This window comes from Pinus tabuliformis, chromosome 6 (genome assembly GCF_031772625.1).
Source record: "Pinus tabuliformis cultivar Carrire ecotype Pingquan chromosome 6, CPIR1, whole genome shotgun sequence".
Classification (NCBI taxonomy): domain Eukaryota; kingdom Viridiplantae; phylum Streptophyta; class Pinopsida; order Pinales; family Pinaceae; genus Pinus; species Pinus tabuliformis.
This window is the reverse complement of record NC_142292.1, coordinates 1,536,846,986-1,536,849,582: the sequence shown is the minus strand read 5'-3', so window position 1 is coordinate 1,536,849,582 and position 2,597 is coordinate 1,536,846,986. Positions and strand designations below refer to the sequence as shown.

Here is a 2,597-nt window from a genome sequence, read left to right as displayed (position 1 = left end):
GTATGACAAGAGATTAACATCTATATAACTAATTAACTATGTATATATAGATATAAATACTCTATCCCCTTTATACTTAAAGCAATGACATTATATCCCTTTTATACTTAAACAAATAACATTATAAAAATCTAAAATTATTATTGTATCAAATTAGATTGTTAATAATTTATATTCAGTTTACTTGATATTTTAATTATTAGAATTTAAATCAATTTTAAATTAATTTAAAATTGATTTTCAAATACAATAACAAATTAATTTAACCAATATATTTTTAAAAATACACTTATCTTAATTTAAAAAATAAAATATTATTTTAATTTTTAATTTTTTTTAATAATTATTTAGTACCATCTCAAATATATTTAAAATTAAAATGAGATATAATCATTTTAAATAATTTCAAAATAACGAAATCGAAAAACAAATATATCATATCTCTTTAAAAAATAATTATTTAGTTATTAAATTAAAAAAATAATGAATAATAAAACATTAAAAATACGAAGTTAAGAATTCACAGGTTAGTGTACGGATGCAAAATTAGATATAATGCTAAACCGGGCAAACATTCAAAGATCTGGTACTATTGCTTGCAACATATCGAAAAGACCTACCCTGGTATTACTGATCCACCGGGACAGTTGATAAATGAGAAAATATTTTTATTATCCATTCACTCACATTGGCATTACTGATCCACCCGGACAGTTGATAAATGAGAAAATATCTTTATTATCCATTCACTTACAGCTGACATTTAGCAGAACTGAAAATCTAAGGATGAATAAAATACTATCACCTGACATTTAGCAGAACTGAAAATCTAAGGATGAATAAAATACTATCACGTGCTTTAATGAGCATGTTTGCAGATGCTCTGAAGCTTCACTCTCATGTTATCATCTTCCCATATGATACTATCCCACCATTTTTTTTGGCAAATTAATGCACATAGATTTTGCAGCTTCTCCATCCCAGTGGGAAGTCTTTTCAAAGAGGGACACTCATGTATCTTCAACACACGGAGGTGAGGGAGTGTTCGTTCATTCCACACTCCCCTGTTTGATGCTCCACACAAACTCTCTAAGTTGTATAGTTCATGGAGAACCAACTTCTGTAGCCTTGGATATCCACCACCTGCAACACTTCCACCATTCCCTAACCCCAACTCTCTCAATTGACTGCATCTCAACAACTTCAGAATCTTTAAATTTGGCAAGCGCTTCAATGGAGTGAGCTCCCTTATGTTCATGCAGGCATACAATTTTACCATTTCAAGATGTTCAAACTTGGAATTCGGCAGATTTAACCCTGCGTAATGCCATAGCATAAAACTCTGTAGCTTCTTCATGTTCTGGATGTCCTGAGGAAGATCTTCTTGAGAAGCATTTCTGGGATAAGTCAACTTTAAGTGCCTCATCTCCGACCAGTTTCCGATTACCCCATCTTTAATTCCTGAGCTTATGTGTAGATTTATTTCCAACTCTGTCAGATTTTTGAGACTCTTCAAAGTCCAAATACTTGCCGATTCTTCCACTTCCATATGTAAATATATGGATATCTGGAGTCTGCACAGCGAAGTAAGTTCAGAGATCTGAGGCGGAATATTCTTTAATAGGCATTCACTTAAATTAAGATGTTTGAGATGTTTGAGTTCACCAATCTGAGATGGCAATAACTTCAGATCAGAACACCTTGAAAGATTCAAAATTTGAAGTTTGGAAAGATGGCATATTTCTTCAGGTAACTCTTTGATGGGGACCTGCCTTAATGAGAGAAACTCAAGCAGTCTTAATTGCTCCACTGACTTTGGGATTGAAGTTATGTTAGTGCAGCCCGACAGATTGAGAACCGTGAGAGAGGTCAGGCCCAGTAGAAATTCTGAGGGAAGCGCTTTCAAACCTGTTTTGCCTGCTAAGATGAGACTCGCCAGCTTCGGGCATCTCAAGTTGGTGGGCAGATCCTTAATAGATTTATCAGCAAATGACATCCTTCTGCAATTCTCATATTGAGCTTCTGTGAGCTTTTGCAGATTTTGGGTTCCCATGACTAAAAAATTCGCCTCTTGCTGCGCTATATAGATTGCCATTTCACGAATAACATCGGGAACTCTTATGGTGGGAAAAACATCGTGAACAAAAAGACCACCTCTCCCAAAGACATTGGTGCTCTGCCTAGCAATGTGGAAGAAGCAACGATCTACAAGGAGTTTGATGCAGTTGCGTCCAATGGCCATGTCCATTATATGTGTCCCCTCTTTGCTCTTCACCAGACCTTCGCCAATCCACATCTGCACTAATTCGCGCGAAGCAACTCCTAGAACCCTGTAAGCATCTTTCTGATACATGGCACAATACAAAAAGCAATTCTTGACGTTGGAATTAGGCAAAGCATCATAACTCCATCGCAACAATCTATACAGCTCTGCATCAAGGTGGGGATGAGTGGCTGGAAAACTAGATGTCTCTACGCTTCTAATGGAAGACAAACAGTTATCCCATTCATCATTGCTGCGGCGACTGCTTTTATGGCCAGAGGATGACCTTTGCACTCGTCCGCAATTACGGTGGCACGCTCTTGTATATCCATAG

General features: G+C 35.9%; 1 protein-coding gene across 1 annotated transcript; it reads right to left on the bottom strand.

The window, feature by feature from the left end:
* Positions 1–859: 859 nt before the first annotated feature.
* LOC149264580 (putative disease resistance protein At1g63350) lies at positions 860–2,353 on the bottom strand. Its single transcript, XM_089399630.1, has one exon. It carries the CDS (start codon positions 2,351–2,353, stop codon positions 860–862), a length of 1,494 nt encoding a protein of 497 aa, XP_089255756.1.
* Positions 2,354–2,597: the final 244 nt, after the last annotated feature.